Below are 21,990 nucleotides of genomic sequence, written 5' to 3' on the forward strand. Positions count from 1 at the left end.
TTGACTCGTAATGAACAATGTATTTCTAACGAGTATTGTTTGTATTTTATCTAAAAAAATATAGTTAGGTCTAAATAAATAAAAATTTACTCAAGAAATCTAATTAACTACATCTATCCGATCTCTTTTAGATTGGGTGCGATGGCGGCTATTCAAATTTTATTTATATAAATAAGTGACTAACTCTTAATATATCTCTAACTTATTTAAAAAAAAAATTTTAATAATTTAAAAAAAAAATAATTATCTACTATTAAATGTGAAATTATTCTAAAAAATAGTTATCTTTTTTATTATAAATAGATTGACAATGTCAGATATATTTAAAATTCAATCTACTAAAAATCTACTTTAAACTTTTAATAACTTAAGTATTGGAGTTCGTTATAGGTACCACTCATATTTTCTCATGAAAAATTCAAAGAGTGACACATCAGATACTACCCCTAAAAAAGCTTAAATTTCATGTTTATAGTTTAAACCCAAATACAACTCAATTTCAGAATAAATAAATATAGTCTTATGTTTCCAGCTACTTTTATTACTCACAAAATAAATAAATAATAAAAAATATTATTTAACAGATTGTTGGAGACATTCAGTTTGGTGAGGCAAGTAATTATATTATTTTTTTCAATGTGATTCTTTTCATTTTTTTAGTAATTTCTGAATAATTTATCGTGGTAATAACATAGTAGATTAAGAAAAAGGAGAGCTTAAATAAAATATTTTAGTTTTCTCCGGATTAATACAGTGATGTTAATGAGGGATTTTTTATTTTTATAAATAAAATAAATGTAATAATTATTAAAAGAAATAATTTTAAAAAAAATTATCGTTTTAAATTTTTTTGTCTTATCTCGTATACACTATAAACAAGATGACATTTTATGTATTTTATTTATAGTGTAAACGAGATAACACACGTTAACTTTTTCGTGTATATCTCGTTTACATTGTAAACGAGATAAGCCATGTTCGTGCCTATAAGTAGAAGTCGTTTACACTGTAAATGAGATAAGGCATATTTGCACCTACTAGTAGAAATTGTTTACAACAATATTCTAGGTCTCATTTTGACTTAGTCAACTTCTTTTTCCTTTTTTTTAACCCTTTCTTAACTTATTTTAGACTAATACGGTGATGGCTTGTTAGATAAAAAACAACAAAAACATCAACAGAATGAATGAGACATCACATTACGTCGAAGCGATGAACTTCGAAGTTAGAAATGTATATGTTGGAAATTGGAAAATCCATGAACTCTATGTCTGCATGTATGTGCTGCTATTTTAATTTCTCTATTTTTTCTTTCTTTCAAATAAATATTGAGATTCTTAGCTTGTATACCTTATGTTTTTTCCTTTTAAATAGTTGTTGATAGCAGCAGTATGTAATCATCAAACATTACACACATTTCAATCGTTGTCCTTCATTCTCTCTAATTTCATTACTCTCTCACAAATCCTATCATTAGCTTTGAACTCTCGCAAGCCACATTATTGTTATGTTTTTTAATTTCCTTCTTTTTTTTCTTTTTTAATCTTAGTCATCTAAATAGTTGAATGTATGTATCAAAAAATTAAATTCTGTGGTATGAATTTAAACGTATAGTAAAGTAATGTTTAAAAAGTATTGTAACGTAAAATACACTGAAATTTATAAAAATATATAATATTCTACAACTTTTATTTTAATTTAAAAAGATATTTTATCCTCAAAAAAATTACAATTTAGTTGCTGTTAATCCTAACTATTATTTGTTCCTAAATTAATTATTCTTCTGTCGATCTTATTTATAAAAAAAATTGTCCTTGCACCACTTCAGATATATAGAGTACTGTTTTTATTTTGCAAGTGGAATTAAATGACTAATTGAGTACAAAGCTTTAATTTATTGTCGGGTTATGTTACTAACCTTTAAGCACCCTTCAGACTCTTTAATTAATTAGCAGGGATCAGATGTTATTGATAGATCCCATAATATAATAATGTAATATTATTAGGACTCTATATTACCAAAGAATTGATTAATTTAACTTAGTATGAACGTGATAATATATCTGTAAATATTATAGTGTTTAAAAGGTGGTGTTTATTATTAAAAAAAATAAAAATTAAAAAATATAAAAATAATTTTTTAAAATTAAAATTTATTATAAAAATAATTTTAACAAAATTTAGACAATAATTTATAAACACTATAAAAATCAGCAACTGATCAATGATCATATGTAACGCTGTACTGTATATATGATTTTTTATACTTTTGAGATAATAAGTTCGATTCATGGATTATGGTTATACCGTTAACCCCTAAAATTGCAAACAATTATCATCACTTATTCGGAAAAACAAAAAAAACAAGGAATAATCTATTAAAAAAAAAGGAATAAGCAATTTTGATCGGTTTCGGACTCTCGGACGGGGAATAAAACAATTTAACCATTTGATTAAGTTGGATTTAAGCACTTCTTGCTAAGTGTTAAGCATTGAATTGTTGATTCCCACGACTTATTCAATAATAATGTAAGAAAACTGAAATCGTAGCTTCAAATAGCCTTTGGCGAAACCATAGGGATTTTGTGTGAGCGCGGCGCCATGCATCTTCTAAAGTTTTGAGAAGAAAAGTATAAACATATAATTTTTATTTATTAAATATAAATAAAATGCTTGTATTTTTAAAAAATACAGAAACATATAAATTTGATCAAATTGAGCATTATTTTAGATCAGATATGCATGTAAAGCTGACATCAAAATCTAATATATGGTTATTATTGAATCCATCGTCCAAGCGAGTGAAGATTTCCGGAAACTTCCTGAAGGATTTATAGAAGATAAGATATAATGTAATATAATAACATGAAGATATATATATAAATCAACGTGGTCAAATCTTATTAATTAGTTATCATCGGTAACATTTGGAAACTCATCCACCGCCACTTAACCATACTATATATCCCTTCGGTTTTTCTGATGCTACACCAAGGCGCCATGAAACAACATGCCAATATGTCTCATATAATTTTCTAATCATATAAAAGTGCAAAATTAAGTAGTCTAATACTTGTATACATATACAAACAACCTTATTAATAGCTAAAAAGTATTAGATTTGATTTTCCACTACAGCCATTTTGAAATTATTCTTGAAGATTTATAAGGACGACATGGTTTTTTGTTAATGTGAAATAGGCCAGCTTGAGAATCTTTTGAAGTCTTGATTTTTTATTTTGTGAAGATAGAAGCTCCCCAAGGATAAATAATATGTAGACGTAGATATGTGCAGCAGCTGAAATAAAAGATATGGATAGGGACGGCAATTTAAGTAAAGTTTAATTATTTTATCGGTGTCCATAATTTTATCAAATTTTTAATTAAATCTTTATATATAACTTTTAATAAAGTCTTTATATTATGTGTCAATGAGTTATAATTTAAATGGTATAATCTTTTCATACTTAATTAAAAAATTGTGAATAAAAAAAAATTTATATTATGTGAGATTTTATAATTAAATTATCATAACAAAAATATTAAAATTAATAAAATATTTAATTAAATAAAATAAATATACTTAATATTTAATTAAATATTTTATTTTATTTAATATAAAAATTTAATAAAATTATAGAATAAACAAATTAACGAGCCATTTAATTTAATTTTGAAATTTTTATGCTTGGTTTCAATCTATTCCCACGTCTTTGAATGATCCGTCCATCTTAAGAAACAAGAATAGATGAATAATGAAAGACAACCAAATGCTACATATTCTCCGTCCTGCTCACAGATATATATACCGCCTTCCCTGCACACTTTCTTCCCTTCCCTTTGCTCCATTTTCTTTTCTCGAGAAAAAGAAAAAAAAAACATGCAAAGGAAGAAACAGAAGGAGGGAGTGGTAGAAGAAGGTGGGGATCAAGATTACCTTACTGCCCTTCCCGCTCCCATTTTGTGCAACATTCTATCTTTTCTTACCACTAGAGAAGCCGCTAAGACCAGTGTCTTGTCTTCCACGTGGAGAAATATCTGGAAAACCCCAAACAATCTCGTTCTAGATGCCCATAACTTTCTAAACCCACAACAAGATGCAATCACAAACATTTCTCATCACTCAAGTGCAACATCAAGGTTCATACTCAAGTGCGACAGGACTTGGGCCTTTTTGAACAGGGTTAACCTTTACCTGTTACGCTTGAGTCAATTTGACCCTAATTTCCGTTCCAAAATTGAAAGATTGAGCCTTTACTTCACTTTCCGCCGAGGTGGACACGGTTGCCACGATCTCGCTCAATGGATTGGATTTGCCTTGGATAGAAAGGTTGATGAGATTGACCTCTGTTTCTCCGAAAGCCATGAGCTAAGCGCTCCATCGTATGGAGGGCTTTTGCTCTTTCCTTGCGAGGTTCTTCTCAACAAAGAATTTGCTTTTGTAAACTCGTGTTTAAAGCACGTGCGCCTAGCACATTGCGCGCTGGCGCCTCACCCGGCCTTTAACCCGGGGTTCGCCACCATCACTACTCTCGACCTCGAGAAGGTCGATTTGGTGGGTGGCGAACAGGTGCAGGTTTTGCTGGCCAGCTGTCACAGCCTTGAATGGTTAAGGCTCTCTGAATGTCACAACATGGGGCACTTGAAAATAGAGTACCCTTCATGCCAAAAATTGAGGCACCTGAGTGTGAATCTTTGTCACAAGCTAAAGGCACTTGTGCTTAGAAGCTCCAGTTTGGAGAGCATGGAGTATACCGGAACCTGGTATATGATTGAGACCATGTTTGATACTCCAAACCTTAAATCTTTCTCGTGTCGTATGGTTTTGGGTAGTGATCAAGGCGGAGAGATGTCTCAATATTCCAGGCTTGCCATTGACCTTCCTCAGCTTCAAACTTTGTTCCTCGAGTGTTACTGCATGGTATGTCATTTTCAATTTCCATTTAATTTGTTACTACAGAATAAGTTTCAAATTACTTTTACCGTTTAAATCTATTTTTCATATTTTAATTTTGCCATCATCATCTTCCTCTTCTTTATCCTCCTCTTTCTTTTAATTCCTTCTTCATCATCACCTATACCAATAAAACCAAATCACACCTACCTACTTTCTTCCATTACATGCATACCAGCACCGCATTAACATTTTGGATCATTTTTATATAAAATCAACGAAAAAAATGAAGATTTAGATATTTTTACTCAACGAAACTCTTTTTTATAAATACAACAGTAGTCTTACTTTTTTAGGTAACTTTATCACGATAAAAATGATATTTTATTTTTTATTAATGAGAAAATAGACAAAATTTATTTCAAAATAATATTTGTTATTGTTTCTACAGATATATTTAATTTTAAACATAAATTCCATGAAAATACGTTTATAATGAATGATAAGCATAGAATAGAATATCATGAGATAATATCCAGTTTGTCCTTTAATTTTGTCGCAAACTTTAATTTAGTTTTTAAAGTTTTAATTGTCTTTATTTAGCTTCAAACATTATAAACATGACTCATGTTGGAACAATTTTGACGATTATCCAAATTTTTCTTCACAAAGCCCGTGATATGAGTCACTTTTGTGTTATTTGAGTATCAAATTTAATTTACATGTTGTAGTTCTAGCGTGGTTTGTGATCGTCTATATTAATGCTCCATTAATGTTTGTATGCGAAAAATTTGACTAACGTGAGTAAATTTGTAAAATTTGGATACTAAACAGAGACAATTTAAATTTTAGAACTAAATTAAGATTTGAGTGTAAATTAAAAGATAAAATTGAGGATTAACTCCTATTATATCTTATAATAAAAGTTTTGTACATATATTCCGTCTGTTCTTTTTTGAATAAATACAAAATGAATATAACAAAAATAAAAAGGTTTTTGTTTCTATTTTTGTCTTTTGTCCATACCATCAAATAATATTTAAATATTAGTGTGAAATGATATATGTTGATGAAAATTTTGATGCAGACTTATGTGCCAGTTAATACAATGGCAAACAGCATTGTTCCCACATTTCCAAATCTTAGACACTTGATAATCACAAAAGAAGCCGTACATCAACAGAATTTTTGCTGGATAGAGATTGTGCTCAAAGGTTGCCCAATCCTCACAAGATTAGACCTCAATGTACGCTATAATCCTATATAAAACAAAATATAAATAACGATCATCTAAGAAATTTGTTATTTCTCGCTTAATTACAAGTGTATTGATGCAGATATGGACCCATATGAAATTTCATGTGGAGTTCAGGGAAACAAGTTGGCTGCAAGCTTGTCCACACAGTAATCTGAAGGAGGTTACAATAACAGGAATTCGAGGTCACCAAAGTGAGATTGAGATTGCGGTTTATCTGCTTCAAAATGCAAGACAGCTCCAGAAGATGATAATAGACCCACGTAGAAGAGTTTACTTGGGAAACGGTAAATGGAGTAGTTCACAAGTTTGTCAAACTTGGAACAATGGTGGCAGGCACAGGCTTCATCATCTTCTATACCAACAAGCCCAACATCTTTCATCACCTGTCAAATTTTTCTTCTGCTGTCAGCCATAGCCCTTATTATCTCAAGGTGATTAATGCAAGGATTGATGCTCAGCACGCTGCAAAATCAAGAAAATAATGGAGCCTATGAGGTAGGATAATGTGTTGAAAAAATAAGTAATATAGATAACATTATTTCTTCTATACCCAGATTAGGAAAATAAGAAACATGAAACTACTAGTGTGTGGATCACTAGTATTGTGCAATGATCAACTGCATGCACAGAACTCTCTAGAGGGAGTTTCCCCAAACACTTCAGTGAAATGAACATGGTTCAATTTCTTCAACTTGGTTTTCAATGATGTCTAAAACTATTGTACCGTGTTAGTTGAATCCTGAAGTTCCCCCAAACACTTCACTGATGGAAAGGACTCATTATTGGCATTAATTAAGCCTCATGTGTGAAGTGTTCAGAGGAACTCCAAGAAACAGCCAACATTCAAATACTAAGACAAGCTTGTTGCTTGAGTAGTAGTAATCTAGGATTAGCCATGGTTTGGAACAATGCACTGAAACTGTTGTATTTATAGTGGTGCAAAATATGCATATGCTCACAAACTAAAGTCTGTTTGTGTGGAGAAGAAGAAGTCCAAGTAGGTCAAGATTTTGTGTAGCATTGAACCTGGTCATGATGTATGCAAAGGAGAAGGATTGTGGGTTCAGAATTGGTGAAGCTAAGTGATGTTAAGAATCAGATCAAGAAAAGCTAAGAGAGAAGATCAGTTCTGAATCTCTTTAAGTCATTGTCATAGTCATGTGTACTTAATAATACTCTCTGCTTTCTTTAGAATGTTTCCAGTTTATACTTTTTCTCCTTTTGTGAGAATATATGTTAATGAAGCAAGTACTACTCATTTCAGTAGATGAACTCAAACCATTACAGATTATTGTGATTATCTATCTGGTCTAAAAGATAAAACAAATTTGTTTATTGTTTATTAATTAGTGATATGCAGACAAAAGAATCATGTTAACTTGACTACTGTACATATAAAGATCCTGTTCTTCTCGGTAGAAGAGACATTTATATGACATCAAAGTTGAGCTCACAATCTTTGATTCCCTCCAACACTTGTCTGAAAAGGTTACACCTCACACAACAACTTTACATAGAGAGAGTACATGGTTTCAGAATAGCATGTGGCCACTCGACTCGATCTCAATAAATATTATTCTGATTCTTATTTATATATATGCTCCAAATCCCTATATGGACCAATGTTGCGTCCAGGTTCACTCACTCTTCGTTCCCAATGAACAATAGCAATATTTGCAGCTCAATGCAAAGGAAGAGCATTATAAATGGAGCACCATGCAAGGACATGCATTATGTTATGGATCATCGGGTGGTACCTAGTGTTCCCTCGAACACTTCAACGACCAGAACTTTCAGCTACGACATTCTCTGTGTTCTATGAAGTGTTTGGGGGAACCCTTGGTATCATTTGATAAAAACTACTTCATTTCTTTGTGACATTACAAATCCTGGGATGATTTCTAGCTTCTAGCTCTTCTCTTGAACTTTTCATACTGTGTCAAGTGATTCAAGGTACCACATATTGCAACAATTGACGTCATTGGGTAAGTTTCTTTTTGATAATTCTTCTCTCTCTTTCAAAAGAATATATGGAAAATCCAAAATAAATCTGATATCTTTTATTCTGTTTACTCTTAACTTCTGTATTTAGAATACTCTAACTAAATATCCTTCTTAATAAAATTTCTTTCCATTTGCAGTACTTAAATTATAAATCTTTAATTAAAAGATTAATTACTTACTCTCATATCCGATCTTAGTAGATCTTTTTTTCCATGTGAACAATAATTAACTTTCAACCCACTTGTTAGTAAGCTGCATCACACTCAATTGAAATGGGAACTAAAGAGTTAATACTTAATAAACTGTTCTGTTTCACACGGTCACACCTGACCTGAGCTGTTACAAAATTGAAATTTTAAACCAAGGCTAAAATAGAAAATCTTAATCTTTTCATTGTTCTAGAAACACCTAATAAGAATATCACTTGAGGTGCTCAATGATGCTATACCACTCAATGTGTGCCATATTCAAATGGTAATAGCCCACATTGCTTGTTCAAACTTCAGTTGTGTGGCATCAAACTCATTTAACTTTGACAATAAAAAACAAAGTGTTGGGCACAAGCTCATTTCCATGGAAGACTTAAGAATAAAACCACACGAAATAGTTCAAATGGAGCCTTCTAGAATCATCGGCCACCTGAGAGAATTGATTCAACGACCGAAGTCTGGAGCAACGGCCTATCCGGGGAAGCCGGATTCGGCAAGTCTTGAGTATGGTGTCTGAATGTGGAAGGTAAATGTGGCAAAGGAACTTCCCTTTCTAAGTAATGCATAACTTGGCGCATGCTCGGCCTAGCCGTAGGCTCTGACTGGGAGCAAAACAAACCAAGTTTCAGCACCAATTCCACCTCCTCTGTCTCTGAATCTGTGCTCAAATTTTGATCCTTTGCCTCAAGAATCCCACCTTTCTTCCAGAAATCATACACCCAATCAGCAAGATTTGCATTGTCAAGCCATTCCTCTGTTTTCTCCGTGGGCCTTCTTCCGCAAGCAACCTCAAGTAGAAATGCACCAAAACCGAATACATCAGATATTGTAGTGGCCTTACCTGTTCTGATATGCTCAGGGGCCATATACCTGAAAGTTCCGGCAACATGAGTAGTTTGAGGATTGCTTCCATGGTCATGCAACCTTGCAAGACCAAAGTTCCCTAATCTACCATTCATTTCTGCATCCAGTAGCACATTGCTGGCCTTTATGTCTCTATGGACCACAACTTGCTCCCATCCTTCATGCAAATAGAGCAAAGCCGAAGCAACTCCTTTGATGATTCTAAATCTCTGGCTCCAATTCAGGGTCAGTTTTGGTTTGTTAAAGAGATACTTGTCTAAACTCCCATTTGGCATGTAGTCATAGACCAAAAGCAACTCTCCTTTGCGCCTGCAATATCCTCGAAGGGGAACCAGATTCCTATGGCGAAGACGGCCAATGCTCACAACTTCTGCCACGAATTCCCTTACACCTTGTTTGGACTCATGGGATACCCTCTTTACTGCAATCTCAGTTTTGGAAGCTGCTATCACTATCACACCTTTGTAGACCTTACCAAATCCGCCCCTTCCTAATAGCTCCTTCTCCCTGAACCCCTTTGTAGCCAAGTAGAGATCTTTATACCTGAATCTACTAGGACCACATTCTTGCTCCCAGTCTTCAAGTTGCTCAGAAAACCTCTTCCTTTTGATGACATGATTAACTGTTAAAGTCACCAAGAGAACCAACATGAGTGATATCATAGGCAATGCAACTGCCAAGACCACCTTCTTATACCCTTTATGTTTATTATCACCTTTCCTAGGCAACTTTGGGAGTTGAGATAGTTCAAGTGGCTGAGACTGGCCATTGATCTCAAAACTCCAACCCAGAATATATTGCGAAGCAGTACCCATACCCGTGGAGGAAGAGAAGCCAACATACATATTCTCTTCAAGAATTGGAGAAAGGTCTTTGGTAAACGATAGCAAAGCTTGTTTTGGTTTATCAATGTTGATTGGTGCCAAAGTAACATTAATTTGTTTATTCATCCCATGATATTCCAGCCATACCTGTATAGGGTTGCCACTAGCAAGTCTCAAAGCATTGAAAATACCATCATCGTTATGATATCCTGCAACTGCCGATGCTGCTGACTTCAAGTCATTGATATCAATCCCAACATGGTTGTCGTTGATATCCTCAAACTCCGTGCTCATAGAAGTATCAAGCTCCACGCCGAAAACATGGTTGCTGCTGTTACCCACGCTATCCGGATCAAAGACACCAAAGTACTGGGATGGAAGACCAGTTAGACTTTTTGTTGCTGGATAAACCACAAACATAATACCTTGACCACTGAGTTCAGCAGCCTGAGGTCTTATGGCAAATACAAAAGAGGTGGAGAAAGAAAAGGCGCTACCGTTGTTGGAGCTGTTCTTGAAAACCACAGGGGATGAATACACAGCATGTCCTTCTTGCAGGGACTCACCATTGGTGAGCTTGAGTAGGCCATTGGAAGTGAGCTCAGCTAAAATAGTAAGATTATACTGTGATGATTGGAATCCATTAAAGATGAAACTGGTATCTCCACTGGCTGCCACTTCCACCAGCAAAAGTGTCACTGCAGCAAGCTTCAGAGACATGGCTACAGTATGTAATCTATCTGCTTCTTCTGGTTTTGGGCAAAACTCCACAATTCACAAATTTCTTTTCAAACCTTCATCTCGGGTCCACACGGAAACAATAGGCATATAGCCCGGCATGTTTGACCCTTTGCCTAGCTCACAGTCCCTAAATTCTTTAGGGTAAAGTGCTACTTGTACTAACTTTGTAACCAGAAGAAAAGTCACCCAAGGTCACTGGAAACTACCATGGTAATACCCTATCCGCGGGTACTCAATCCAGACCAACCCGTTTGGATAGGGTTGTCTACTCTAGGGTAGAGTGTAAATTTGCTTGTGGGTAGCTTACGATACAGGTTTAGGGTATATCCTACCCGCATTTTTAATATATTATATAATATATATGTAAAAGTTATATACGTAGTGAAAAAATTGAGTCTTGTGCTCACAATTTTCTTCTTATAAAAATTTGAAATAATCATTAAGTTTAGTTGATTATTATATTATTTGTAATTTTATGTTAGATTTTTTTAAGATCTTGTTTTTAATTTTAGTTTGAATTTAGTTTTTTATTTTCTATTTTATTATGTATAAATTTTAGAATTGTTGAATTTTATATTTATTTAAAAAAAATTGTTTCTGCGAGTAGACTCGGATAGAGTAAAGTTTAGAACTTTAAAGTGCGGGTAGAGTTAAGGTTGAGAGATTCTCAACCTGCAGATAGAATAGGATAAAATTTTAAGAAAGTTTTCAATCTGCGAGTAGGATTAGGATAGAATCTAAACCGTATCCTACCCTATTCATTGACAGCCCTACCTATATTACCGTTAGCCATCACCAAATATCAAAAGTAAGTACAAAAATAAAAACATACAATATTTATCTAAGTAATTTCTATTATGCATATTTACTTATTTAGAAAGCAAAAAATATACATTTTTTTTGTCTCTAGAAACTCCACCCAAAAGAGTAGAGCAAACAAAGATAACAACAACTAAACCAAAATAAAGAAAGCAAATGAGCACTAATATTATCCTTTTGTCATTTCTGATACGGCCACAATAATTAAAGAAATCCACACATAACTACTTTTTATAGTTTAGAAAGGACATGTTAATAATTTTTTCAATATCTTTTTATTTATTTTAAAATATCATTTTATTCCTTTTCATCCAAATGTTCTTTATAATTGCACAAAAAGTCAAAAACACACCATCCACCTCTTGTGCTCCTCCTTTGTATGTGATATCTCTATTCAACTTAAAAGATCTTCTTTTAACATCTAAGTCTTATGTCCTTTTTTTATACTTTTATTACTTTAATTCTTCTAGAACCTATATATACTCTTATGTATTGTATCTATGTTTCTAATATAGTATCAGAGCATAGGTTCTTTTTTTTCCATGAAAATTTGTTCATAGCCCTTTTATTTTTCTCTCCCGAAAGTGTTCTTTGACCTCGTTTTTCGATCCTTTTCTGAAGCTTTGGTTCGTCATCGCCATTACTGCGCCTTCGTCTCGTCGTCGCGAGTTTAACGAGCCCATCCCCGTCGCCGGAAACAGTCGGACGCGCCGCTACAATATCGTTGTCCGCTTCTATCGTTTTCCTTCTCCAAATGTCTCCAGCACCGTTTGATCATTAGCAACGATCAAATGGTCCAGAGCGTGCCACGTGTCGCAGAAGCAGCGCCTCCAGCAACCCGTGCCACACCCGACCCGACTCGGATTGCTTCGCAACCCGCGCACTGCCCTCGCTAACTCAGTGTTGACGTGGCTTCCCTCCTCCACTCAGCTGTCGCCACGTGTCACCTTTCATGCTGATGTGGAATCTGACGTGGCAGCTAATGTGTAAGATGGTAGGGCCTTCTCTACGGGTTTTTTGGTGAGCTCTTTTTGATTCTGATGTCAGTTTTCTCATTTTCATCCCTAAATTTGCAATTTTCTCTCCTTTCTTTGATCTTTGTATCTACTATTATAGAAAACTCAAATGTTTTTGCTGCCACAGACAGAAAAAGTAAATTTTATCGTAACTGTAGCTGTTCTGGACACCTCTTTTCAGACGATCTTTCTGTCGCAAATATCAACAGAAAGGTCACATTAGCTACAATTGTCCACAACAACTTGAATACACACAAATTTTTTTTTCTATCATTTTCTTTTACCCTTTTTAATATGGTATTAGAGCAAATTGTTAGAAAATAAATTAGAATCAATTTAGATCAATTAGTATCATTTATATTTAAATAGAATATCTTTATATTAATTGTAGGATTGTATACTTTTATTACTTTAATTCCTCTAGCACTTATATATACATCCATGTATTGTATCTTTCAACTCACTCAATAATACACTATTCAGATTATTCTCTTGTTTCTAACTGTTAATACTCAGCTGCATGTATATTCTAGTCCCTGCCTATATATTCTAGTCCCTAGCAGCAACCAGCAGTGTCTGAGGTTGGGGTTGATTTAGGGAAACTAGAGCTCATTGGGAATGCATAATCAGAAATCATTTGGAAGAACCCCAGCTACTATAGAACTAAAAGGATGTAGCTCCTTCGTAATAGCTCATGGATCGGGTGATCTGTTCTCAAGTTGATCCAATTGTATTTAAAGCTGGGCTTGTGGCAAGTAAAACAAAGAACAAAAACAAAAGAAAAATGCAGTCATTTTTAATGTGTCTTGGAAACGGACATTTTTGTGTCTTGGAAAGCAATGTGGCCATGCTAGTCGAATCTCATTACTATAATAGTTAACCAACGTTGGGAACTGAAACATGCATTGGAAACACCCCTGTGCAGACTTCCATAGCTAATGGAAATATGGTGTTCATATTCCTTTCTATATTATTCTTTGCTACAAAAGTTTTATGTTGGAGAAATGAATACCTCATTATATTCCTGTCAAAAACGCAATCTCATAAATAAAGGAATTTATATACAGATGATCATAAGGTTTAATGTACATGAGGGGATTCTCGGCAAGGCGGCAATGGGTATGAAGTTCGAGTAACATTCATGGGGGACAGATTCTGTCCAGGAGACTTCCTTGGGCTTGGAGGAACATGTACTCTCTTCTGCCCTGATTGAGAGTTTCGCGCTGCAGTTTTGGGGACTTCTATCTGCTCGAGGGTTTCTAAAACCTCTGTCATTGGCGGCCTTGCCTTGGCTTCCCGATCAAGGCATTTTAAAGCAAGAGTAGCAGCCATGTAGGCTCCTTTCTGTGGGTATTGACCCTCGAGCTTGGTGTCCATAATCCTAAATAGTCTTCTTTTGTCACCTAGATACGGTTTCGCCCAGTCTACAAGGTCCTGCTCGACACCGGCTTTTGTTCTATCAACAGCACGTCTTCCAGACAAAAGCTCAAGCAATACAACCCCAAAGCTATATACATCACTTTTGGCTGTCAACCGCCCTGTCAAATTTGAAAGCTTTTTAATTTGTAATTCGGGATAAAATAAGACGTTAAATAAGTTGGCTTCTGATATACACAATGAAGCAGTACAACAAAACAATCTGAACTTGAGGCACAGATTTTCCAGTTTTCAGAAGCAAGGATTAGAACTCAAAGAAAAATATTAACCCCACCGAACCCAAGAGCCAGAGTGACAAGCAATGCCAGACATTTGCAGTTTGAAAAAATAATTGGGAATCCTAACTCATTCGTTTAATTATCTTCCTAGTTTCTAAATAAGGAAGTATTGAATTCTTTTCTTTTTTATCTTTCAAAAAATCACATGTATTTAAATTTTTACTCATTTAAGAATTAGAAGTATAATTAGGAGAATGAATTAGAACATTCAATCATCAGTCTTATATTAAAGAGAACTAGAGAAGATACCAAATAATTGATCAGATTAATTACTAGACCCTCAAAAAAGGGGCATTCAATGATTTAAGACCACTAACCATGAAATATAGAAGCAACATAAAATACCAATAACAATTTATGAAAAGTTGAATCAGACCTGTTGCTACATATTCAGGTGCTGCATATCCACGAGTACCCATAACTTCAGTAGAGACATGAGTTCTATCTCCAGTAGGACCAGCCTTGGCTAAGCCAAAATCAGAGAGTTTTGCATTGAACTCCTGTAACGCAATGCATCATGATAAATTATTTTGCATAATAAAATAATGATGAAGAAATTATGACTCGAAGTCTATTCTAATTTGTCTTACAGCATCTAGTAGGATATTCGAAGCTTTAAAATCGCGGTATATGACTTGTGATTTGGCATTGTGAAGAAAAGTTAGACCTCTGGCAGCACCAATGGCCACTTTCATCCTAAGTGACCAAGAAAGTGGCTGTGGTCCTCCTGTCAAATATAACAAAACCATGAAACTACCATCCTAAGTTCAGATAGTGATCGGAATAAAAAAATAAAGATAAAACTAAAAACTAAAAAATTTGGCAACCACTAACACGGAACTGAATAAGAATTTTGACATAACATAATTGACTACAAAGGACATAATTTTTAAGGAGGGAGCAGTAGGTGTTTATTTCTTTCCACTTCTCTGAGTTGTTTTTCCTCCCCTTTTGTTAATGACTGTTTGAATAAAGAAATAGCCGAATAAATTGAAATTATTAGGGAAAAGTGTAATGGCTATGGTAACTTACTTCTAAACAGATGATTCTCTAAGCTCCCTTTGGGCATGAACTCATACACCAACAGCCGATCTTCCCCCTCCACGCAGTAACCAATTAGCTTAACCAGGTTATGATGGTGAAGTTGTCCCAGGTAATTAACTTCGGTCTACAAATTAATTAAAGGTTTCACTAATTAGACCAAGTGCATAATTGAAATAAATAAAAGCATGTTAATTGTATATACTATCCTATTTTGAAAGCAAGAACCTACCAACCACTCCTTATGACCTTGAAAACCTTCAGGCTTAAGTTTCTTGACAGCAACAACCATTCCTGATCCTGGTTTGGAAGCTGTAAAAGTGTGTTCATCAAGCCACCCCTTATAAACATAGCCAAATCCTCCCTCACCAAGGAGACTATCCGGACGAAAGTTCCTTGTGGCGCTCTTCAGTTCGAAGAATCACTGGTTCCATTGTGTGACAAGATGGATAAGCTTGAGGCCGCAGAGGAGCGACTCGCTTTCGAAATCCCTGGCGTTGTTGATGGAATTAAATTAGTCCTTCAATGAGACAATTTCACAAACAGATAGCAGGCACTATTATCATAGAGAGAGATTGATGAGATTGGGACAAGGGTGGTTACCAGAAGTGGAAGTCCTTGAACTGTGAGCAGCATCCACTTTTGCTGAGGAATCTAGGCAGTTACCCATTACTGTGCTATTAGCCGCCAACTGTTTAACTTCACGGACTCTGCAATGCTTGAAGAAAGAGGGAAATGATGAGTTGCTTTGAGGTAACAAGAAACAAATAATCAAGCTGAACAACAAGAAGAGAGACCCTCAAAAACAGGGAACATGTAACGAAAGTTCCTTCTGAGACACACAAAAAGGTGGACCCTCTTTTGTTGAAAACAAAATAACGTTGTGTGTGTTCACACTTGTCATTAATTTGCTTGGAAAAGGATGCGAGGAAATAAGGGGGTAACATTACATTCAATATTAAATTTAGGAAGATTTTCAAGTGTATCATCGTACTGGTGTATCAGTGATTTTTAACAGTTGATTTTAATTATATTTTGTTTATAATTAAGATCAACGGTTAAAAATCACTGAAACACTGATATAACAATACATTTGAAAAAAATTTTTAAATTTATAGTTTTTATCATATTATTTTCATTTAAAAATAACTGAATTCTTATTTTTATTTTAGTAATTCTTTTATTTTAAAACATTTTGATCCAATTTGTTTTGATTGTATAAAGAGAAATAAAAAAATTAAGTGAATAGTAGTTAACTCATGTGTCAATAAATAAGCACTACCATCGCTCGTGTTAATCTATCTGGGTACATAAGTTAAGAAATATATCGTTTCATTTAAAATTAGGCTAACATTAACTCTAAATATATAAATTAATTTATTAAATTTAAAAAATTTTAAAATTATAAAATTTAATTTCAATAGATTTATTAAATTAATTTTTTTACTAATAAAAATCTTAATATGTATTTTATAACATTTATTTTAAATAATATTTATTCATTTTGGTCTCTAAAAAATTTTGGAACGGACACTTTAGTCTCCAACTAAAATTAATTATTTGATTAGTTTTTAACAATTAACTCCATCAGTTATTTAGGTCTTTTGTTCCATCAATTCTAACGGAAGACAAAATAGTCTCTAGCAATTTTAACAGGGAAACAAAAGGCCCCTGATCTCTTCTGTTCGAAAATGACACCGTTCTCTTCCAATTTTCATCATATCTTATATAACCCTAACATTTATACTCTCGTTTTTCACCTTCAAAGTCTTCTTCTCCGTCTTTTCTTTCTTTCTCTTCAATTCCAAGATCAAGTCATGGTGTAACTGTTACGCGTATCACACCTATCTCAACATGTCATGAACCACACATACACTTTCCAAATCTCTGTGATTGGTATACCCACCTCTTTCCGTCTTCCGCACTTCACCCACTAGAAGCATCTACCTCCATGTCTTTGATAACAACATCACCTCTAATCCCGACAACGTCCACCACATCTCCAATATCAAGTTCCACAACTACTCCAAAGGTACGCTTTTTTTCACTCTCCGGTTAGAAATATAAATTGTTGGACATTAGAACATCATGAGAATATTCTCCTTCGACATCATATGCAAATTCTCATTTGAAATGGATCCTGAGTACTTCATTCATTTTCTCCCAGAATTCAAGCTGGCAAACAGTTTCGATCTCGCATCCAAGCTATCAGTACAGCGAGCAATGTCGTCATCGTCGCTCATATAAAAAATGAAGCGATTACTGAATATTGGTTCGAAGAAGATGAAGAAAGCAATCAAAGTGGTGGACAATGTGACCATAGAGATGATAAGACAGAGGGAGAGGGAGATGGCGACGGTGATGGATCTTAACAAATCGAACTTGCTGTCTAGATTCATGGGATCCATAAAAAATAACAAATACTTCAAAGACATAGTTATTTGTTTGTTGAGTATGAATTGGTTGAGAATAAGTTGGATATTTTTTCTTGTGAACATTGAAATTACAGATTGTGTATTGTGTAGTTTGAAGTTGCAAGTGTTAGAATATTAGGGTTATGCGAAATATGATAGGAATTAGGAAAAAATAATGTCGTTTCTAAATAGAAGGAGTCAGAGACTATTTTGTCCCCTATTAAAGTTGTCGAAAACTATTTTATTATCTATTAGAGTTAACGGAACTAGGGGTGCACAGACCCGGCCCGGCCCGAAGGTCCGGCCCGGTCCCGAACACTTTAGGAACTAATTTGGAGTGATTTCATCGGGTTTAAGGTCGGGTACGGGTCTCAAAAATAGACCCGGTCATTATTTCGGTTCGGGTCCGGGCCATAGCTCGGGTCACCCGAAGTCGGCCCGGTGGCCCGGTCATCATACACAATTATTATTTTGTGTTATTAGTGATGGATCATGACTATTCTTACGTGGAATTTAAGTATTGTAAACCTTAATATTTTGTGTTATTAGTCATTATAAGACTATAAGTTAATGTTTTATGTTTAGAATGCATAAGATTTTAGACTAATACATAAGATTGTGTTATTTGTATTGATTTAAATATTTGGTATTATTAGACAATATTAGTATTGATTGTGGTTATGCTTTAATATTGATTGTGGTTATGCTTTAATTTTGAAGAATGATTGGTTCTTGTTATATTTTTCTAAGTGAATTTTACCATGTTAACTAATGGTTGGAGCCTTGGAAATTTGAATATTTTTACATGCTAGTTTACAAGAAGGTATCAACGTAATGTAATGTTAACGGCCCGATTTTCACCCGGTATAATTGTGGCCCGAAAGTGTATTGGTTTCATCAGGTCTAGGGCCGGGTTCGGGTCTAATAAATAGACCCGGTGTATATTTCGGGTCGGGTCTGGGTTATATCAAACCCGGCTTCACCCGGTCCATGTGCACCCCTAAACGGAACAAAGAACCATTAAAATTAATTGAATAATTAATTTTAGTTGAAAATTAAAATGTTTAATCCAAAAAATTTTTGTAATCAAAGTAGATAAATAGACTATTTTAAACATGAAAAAAAAAATATTTTTTACTCAATAAGACACGGTCCATTTGAAACTTGAAAGAGACACGGGAAGCGCGTGGGGACTCTATTAATCTTCTCCAATGTCCATACCCCCACTGCATTTACTTCGGTACCCCTAACCTAGTTCCAAACCGATTATGTCTCTTTCACAAAATAAATGAATAATTTACTGCAACACTAAGAGAAACATAGATAAGGGAACTGTGACGAAGAACCCAGTCATGCAATCACTCATCGTCATATCAGTTCTGCAACAATAAAAAGTGTTGAATTGACACTGCCTTCAAATGACTGATTCAAATTCAATTAGTTGAATAATTTTCTTTTTAATAGAAACAATTCATATTGGAATCGGCTTCTCTTTAAGGTTTACCATCAGTTTGAGTTATTTAATCTTGACATCACTCATCACGTATTCACATCACTCACTAATTTAAGAACTGAGAATAGTAGTACTGAGTTACAAGGAATAATAAATACTTATACCTTTTTTAGTTAGAAAATTATATTTATTATAAAGTTTAATTATTTTTAGTTCATATAATTTTATTAAATTTATAATTAAATATTTAAATTTTTTTAATTAAATTTTTACACTATTTTTAATTATATATAAAATTCTAATTATAAATTTAATAAAATTTATCAAATAATTAAACTTTATTATAATCGATCCAAAAACATCTAATTCTAGGTTGGACAAACTAAGGACAAAATGGTCAAAACAGATGATTATGATTCATGAATGAGTGGCTTGCGTCCAAAGGGAAGAAAAGTTTCGTAGTTTCTTGCGATAAAACGGTCAAAGAAAGCATCACAAGAAGAACAAGATGCCACCAAGTTGGCTAAGGAAAATGAAAATTAAAAAAAAAAAAAGAGTTTTGCTAGAGAATCAACTAGGGTCCAGTCAATTTCTACCAACTTTTTAATGGATTCGATTTCGAAACTTGACTTAACAAAAGTAAATTAATATACATAGATGTTTTTTCTGCTAAAAATTATAATTTTTTTTTCACATTAAATAGATGTTTTTTAATATATTTTTTGAATTTTTTGTATTAGTAATGTGAATATTTTTATTTTTTTAAGAATTAAATAAATTTTTTTAAATCTTATAGTTAGACATTTATTTTGTTAAATATTAAGATATTCCACCGCTCCTTCCGTAAACAACTCCTAATTGTACCTTGATTTCTTGCTGTTTAGTCCTTTGCTTTGTTGTAATTGAATCTCCCATTGGCTTTGAGTTTGATAGAGGTTGTTTCTTCGGAGTCAATGGAATAAATTTACCTGATTTTTGTCTTGCAATATCAACTATCTGCTGCCCTGCCTTGGATTTTAAGTCCCTTTCTATAGCTTTGTTATCTTCATCATATTTGTTTTGGATTACCATTTACTGGTTAACATCCACATCGATTTTCATTGTTTTTATGTCTGAAAATATTACAGCGGTTGACTTAATTTTTTCATCATCCACAGCAATGTTCTTCACTGCATGAGGATCTAAATACATGCTCTCATCAAGCTTGTATTTCACATTATCAATAGAAATGTCTTTCACTTCATTAATACCAAAATCTATCTCATCGAACCGTTTTTAAAGCCCATCATCTGGCGTACAATCCTAAAAGCTGTGAGAATCCAACTCCCCCTTTCAAACCTCTTTATGTTTTCTATCAAAGACAGCACTGTCATTAAAGCATGAGAATCATACTCATCTTTGCCTTCCTGTCCATCAATTATATTGCTAAAGTTCTCTTCCACTTCATAAAACTCCTCAGGTGAAGCACTTTTAGTGGAGGCACTTTCAGTTTCATTTGCATCATCATTCACTACGACTGTGGTTAAATCGGGTAGAACAGTATCAGCATCCAAAAAAAACACCTAAAACAGTTTGGCGTACAAAGAGTGGTGTTCCAAAAGAATCGGCTAAGAACAAAATCGTCTTCATGCATGATTTTATTTCTTTGGCGGCGAATTTCTTGAGAGAAAATTTGTGTATATTATTGTTCAGATGTGTAGGTTAATATAAAACAAAAGGAGAAAATTTTTATAATTTTTTATTAGATTTAATTAATTCATTTTTAATTATTTAAATTTTAAATTTAAAAAATTTAAAATTAATTATTAATAATTATAATTAATTAAATTGTTCACTTTTTGGTTGGTCAGACATTTAGTTCTCTATACTTTTCCTTTTAGAAATGAAAAAAAAAATTGTATGTAATCTAGTATAATGGTTAGTTAGTGTGTTTTTTTCTAATATAAATTTTTATTTAATTTTTAATTTTAATTAACGAATCAGACCTCAAATTTAAAGAATAATAAAATTTATAGAAAAATCTAACTATCATATTTCATGGTGCATAAATCAGAGGATTTAATTTGTGTTGAAAGAAATTTTTTATTTCACTATAAAATAAATCAGAAGATCCGATTAGCACACTTAAAAAAATTTTAATACTAAAATATAAATTGAAGAGACAGATTTATATGTTCAAAAAATAAATATGAGAGTAGATTTGTATGTTTAAAAAAAAACTAAAAACGAAAGTAACAAGTCTAAAGTCTCCACATAAATATAGAGCAACTTTTTTAACACGTGAGGAGTCCTAAAAATTCCACTATAAATAGAGAGTTGGTTTCGAGGGTAGGGTCATGATAAGAGCAATAACAGTAATAAGTGTTTGTTTAATTTATAAGAAAAATACTGCTCCAAAAATTGTATTTCAATGGCTCCAGTGCATATTATTTCTAATATTATATAAAATAATTATTATTTTTATAAATCGTACAAATAATTATTTAGAAAATAAATATTATATTATAGAATTTTATAAAAATATTTTACATATCAATATATCAAAATTAAATTTTTATATTATGTATTATTATTAGAATCTAGAGATATACTTGCCCACAAGTACTAATTAATACGTGTTATTCATTTATTCCAATTTTCTAATGTGAAAGGGACAATTTGACAGAAAGAAGAAAAAAAAAGGAAAAAATGCAAAACAGTAGCATAGCAGGATATTTTCTTTTTAACCAAAATGGACT

At 33.2% G+C, this 21,990-nt stretch overlaps 3 protein-coding genes across 4 annotated transcripts; 1 reads left to right on the plus strand and 2 right to left on the minus strand.

Moving 5' to 3' along the window:
* The first annotated feature begins 3,880 nt into the window (after window positions 1–3,880).
* Window positions 3,881–7,392, plus strand: LOC110279516 (F-box/LRR-repeat protein At4g14103-like). The gene is made up of 3 exons (XM_021139218.2): window positions 3,881–4,921; window positions 5,982–6,140; window positions 6,232–7,392. The coding sequence occupies exons 1-3, from the start codon at window positions 3,881–3,883 to the stop codon at window positions 6,565–6,567; spliced, it is 1,536 nt and encodes a 511-aa protein (XP_020994877.2). The 3' UTR covers window positions 6,568–7,392.
* A 1,031-nt stretch (window positions 7,393–8,423) lies between these two features.
* LOC107481240 (L-type lectin-domain containing receptor kinase IV.1) lies at window positions 8,424–10,903 on the minus strand. 2 transcript variants are annotated; one of them, XM_016101476.3, is made up of 2 exons: window positions 10,551–10,827; window positions 8,424–10,422 (listed from the first exon to the last, which is right to left on the minus strand). In XM_016101476.3, exons 1-2 carry the CDS (start codon window positions 10,641–10,643, stop codon window positions 8,785–8,787), a joined length of 1,731 nt encoding a protein of 576 aa, XP_015956962.1. In that variant the 5' UTR covers window positions 10,644–10,827; the 3' UTR covers window positions 8,424–8,784. The 2 variants fall into 2 exon arrangements, with proteins under 2 accessions (XP_015956962.1, XP_015956961.1); XM_016101475.3 differs by having other exon boundaries at window positions 8,424–10,903.
* Window positions 10,904–13,565: 2,662 nt separating this feature from the next.
* Window positions 13,566–16,219, minus strand: LOC107481241 (probable serine/threonine-protein kinase PBL3). Its single transcript, XM_016101477.3, is given in 7 exon segments — window positions 13,566–14,167; window positions 14,721–14,844; window positions 14,935–15,071; window positions 15,377–15,512; window positions 15,618–15,796; window positions 15,799–15,876; window positions 15,989–16,219. Coding segments are annotated over 7 exon segments (1,179 nt in total). The 5' UTR covers window positions 16,056–16,219; the 3' UTR covers window positions 13,566–13,709.
* Between the last annotated feature and the right edge of the window lie 5,771 nt (window positions 16,220–21,990).

This window comes from Arachis duranensis, chromosome 3 (assembly GCF_000817695.3).
Source record: "Arachis duranensis cultivar V14167 chromosome 3, aradu.V14167.gnm2.J7QH, whole genome shotgun sequence".
NCBI lineage: Eukaryota > Viridiplantae > Streptophyta > Magnoliopsida > Fabales > Fabaceae > Arachis > Arachis duranensis.